We start from the raw sequence: 2957 nt of genomic DNA, 5'->3' as shown, positions 1-2957 counted from the left end.
TGATATTTCACTTAACATAATTTCAAAGTCAGTCTGTGGTCTAAGATGAGCAAAAGAACAAATACTCTATTTTTTCACACTGTTCCTCTGAGCAGGGAATGGGGTTTCAGGGCTCTCAATGTCAACACTTAACATTTTACCCTTGAGATTTACCTACAGATACAGAAAGAAGAGACAACATCAATATACAAGAATCGATCTCTATGAGGGTCTCAATAAGCTCATGTTACATCCTCATTATAACCTCTGTAGGGTTATAATGGTAACAACTGATTTTCCACCCCTCTGCCAAGTTTGGTGTCTTTTTTTTTTAGGTAAAATGTCAAATGCAAAAATGCTGCACTTATTTCTCTTAATACATTGAAAATAGTGGAAGATGCAGATTTTTAATCCTTCATGAGTCCAAGCTGGAACATGACTTCTGCTAATTAGATGTCATCAACATAGGAACTCCAATTTTGGCGGCCATCAGCAAACTGGCACCTGCAATTAAACCTACAGGCATGATTTTTCCATAGTAGTAGGATCTCAATCCCATGACACCAACAAAAGTAACAGATGTAGCAGCTAGGAAAACCCAAACGTTCCTTGGATCCTGAGACATCTGATAAGAACCCAGGCCAGCTAGGCTGCCGAAAAGCAGCCCTGCAGCCAGGGACGGCACCCTGCCTGTTTTTACATAGCCGACGATCCCACCAGAAACAACCAGTGCTGTGTAGCCAAAGCCAAACCAATGCAAAGGCACTAATGGGAAGGGGCTCTTCTCCATTCTTCTCTTCTCAGTCCAGAAAGGAGACTGCCCCAGGCCTGCATCCATCTCCCGAAGGCCCGCGCGGTCCACAAGCGCGCACAAGCCGCGGGGCAGAGCAGCCAGGTCTCGCAATATTTATTTTAAATTTTACACTTTTTGAACTTTAAAGTAAAATTATATTGCATTTTTTATTTTATTTTACTCACCATTTTTATGACCTTCTTCCATATAGTGTCTGGTGGAATTTGCATTGCCATGATCTCTTCAATTTATGAATATTCCACAAGTTAACTATTTCTTCAATTGTGATGGACATTAATACTACAAAAATGGTTCCATGAAAATCTTTGTTTATATTTTTTGGTCTACTTCACTAATCTAGATGTAGTATGATGTTGATGATAATGTTAGTGATTATGAGAAGTGGTCAGATTCTGAACACATAGTTTTCAGGACGAAGAGCCAACAAGATTCTCATGTATTTGCTATTATTATATGGGGAGAAAAAGAAAAGAACAATCATAACTTCAAGGTCTTGCATGAAAAACTGAATGGATGTAGTTGTCATTTGCTGAGACCATAAGAAGAGATTTGGCATAAAATCTCACAAAGTATTTGCTATAGTATAATTAAGGTGACTATTAAAACATCGAAGTGGAGAAGCTAAGTGGTTAGTTTTATATGTGATTTTAGATTTTAGAGAGAATGTCTAAATGAAAAGTTTAAAGAAATAATTATATATAAATAGAAGTTAAAGACACAACATTGGATGAAATCAACACAGCAATGAGAATGAGTAGGGAAAAGGAGATTGAAGAATTAGTCCTTCATATACCTTAACATTAAAAATTCAGAAATCTTAGGGAAAATCAGCAGCAAGGACTAAGAGGCAAAAGAAGATTAAAAAACAATGTATGCTTTCTTAAGCCCAAGTGAAAATAGCATTTTAAGGATGACAAAGTGACTAAATGAATCAACTACTGCTAAAGTATGATTACAATATATATCTAATCAGAAGTCATTAAAGAAGGTATTAATCAGAAGTCATTTAAAAGCTTAAATTATATTTCAATCTCTAATTGACATTCTTATCCACATTAAGCATACCCAAGTCTACTTTTCTGCTTTATGAGTCTCCCTCCTTAGTATACTGTTTCTTATAGTTACTAGCTTCATTTATCACCGTATAAATAATTGACAATTCACTGCACACTTGCTTTTACACTAAAATTAGCCTTGCAAAACTGTTAAGTACTTTCCTTGCTGTTGAATCCAAATTAACTTTAACAGGTCTCTTAGTAAGCAGCATTTTCTACAGGTAATTCTTTTCCTGACCTATTTCCTTTTCTCATTTTCTGTGTTATTTTGATTCTTTATGTCCTCACCTGGTTTTCCCCTTTACTCTCCTTTTGTTAAATAGAAGAGCTCATAAGCTCTATTTTCATGGATCATTTCATTTTTTTTTTTCAATGTCTTAACTGTAACATTTGACAAGGCTCTTTCTTACGTTATTCCATTTCTTCAATTAATATCTGATGATGACTTCAAACCTCAATCTTATGCCCAAATATGTTTTTTGAGCTTTATACATTTACATCCAAAATAATACTAAAAGAGTAAGATGTATAAAACTGAATGTATATCTACCACCCCAAAACTCAACTTGAACTTGATCTTATATTTCTAGTTTCAATGATCTCTAAGCTTCTAACCCAATGTCTAAGGAGCTGAGAAGTTATTATTAATATTTTAGGTTACCTTTCTTTCCCTGTTTTCTTCCATCTCTTAGTTTTATTAGTTCTGTTTCTTAAATATCACATGAATTATTATACTTCACTTGATACTCATGATACCCTAACTTACACCGTCATCATCTTCTATTCTGTTTATAATCTCCCAAATGATTTTCTGATCATCATTTCTCCAAATAAAACCCACTAAATCTATGTTTAACAAATAATATTTCAGATCATGTTGAGTTCCCAGGCCTTTGAAGAGTCTCCACAACTCATAAAATGAAGTCTTAACCCCTTAACTTACCCTGCCAAGTACTTTAAGTTGTAGCTCTGACAATGTCTCCATGACGTAGTCATCATTTTGAAATAGATTTTTCCCATCCTCCTATTTCTAGCTCCTTGTTATTTTATCACTATACATATTTTTATTTCCTTGAATATATTTTGTATATCTCACTACCTAGCTTTTA

General features: G+C 34.5%; 1 protein-coding gene across 1 annotated transcript; it reads right to left on the bottom strand.

Moving 5' to 3' along the window:
- On the bottom strand, positions 1-881 carry LOC126940962 (transmembrane protein 14B-like). Its single transcript, XM_050767120.1, has one exon. It carries the CDS (start codon positions 815-817, stop codon positions 425-427), a length of 393 nt encoding a protein of 130 aa, XP_050623077.1. The 5' UTR covers positions 818-881; the 3' UTR covers positions 1-424.
- Between the last annotated feature and the right edge of the window lie 2076 nt (positions 882-2957).

This window comes from Macaca thibetana, chromosome 18, assembly GCF_024542745.1.
Source record: "Macaca thibetana thibetana isolate TM-01 chromosome 18, ASM2454274v1, whole genome shotgun sequence".
NCBI lineage: Eukaryota > Metazoa > Chordata > Mammalia > Primates > Cercopithecidae > Macaca > Macaca thibetana.
Note: the sequence above shows the minus strand (reverse complement) of the source record. Positions and strands in the feature narration are given on the sequence as shown.

Bases quoted from the DNA above. Each gene is read 5' to 3' on its own strand.
- LOC126940962 (XM_050767120.1), bottom strand. From the start codon at position 817: ATGGATGCAGGCCTGGGGCAGTCTCCTTTCTGGACTGAGAAGAGAAGA.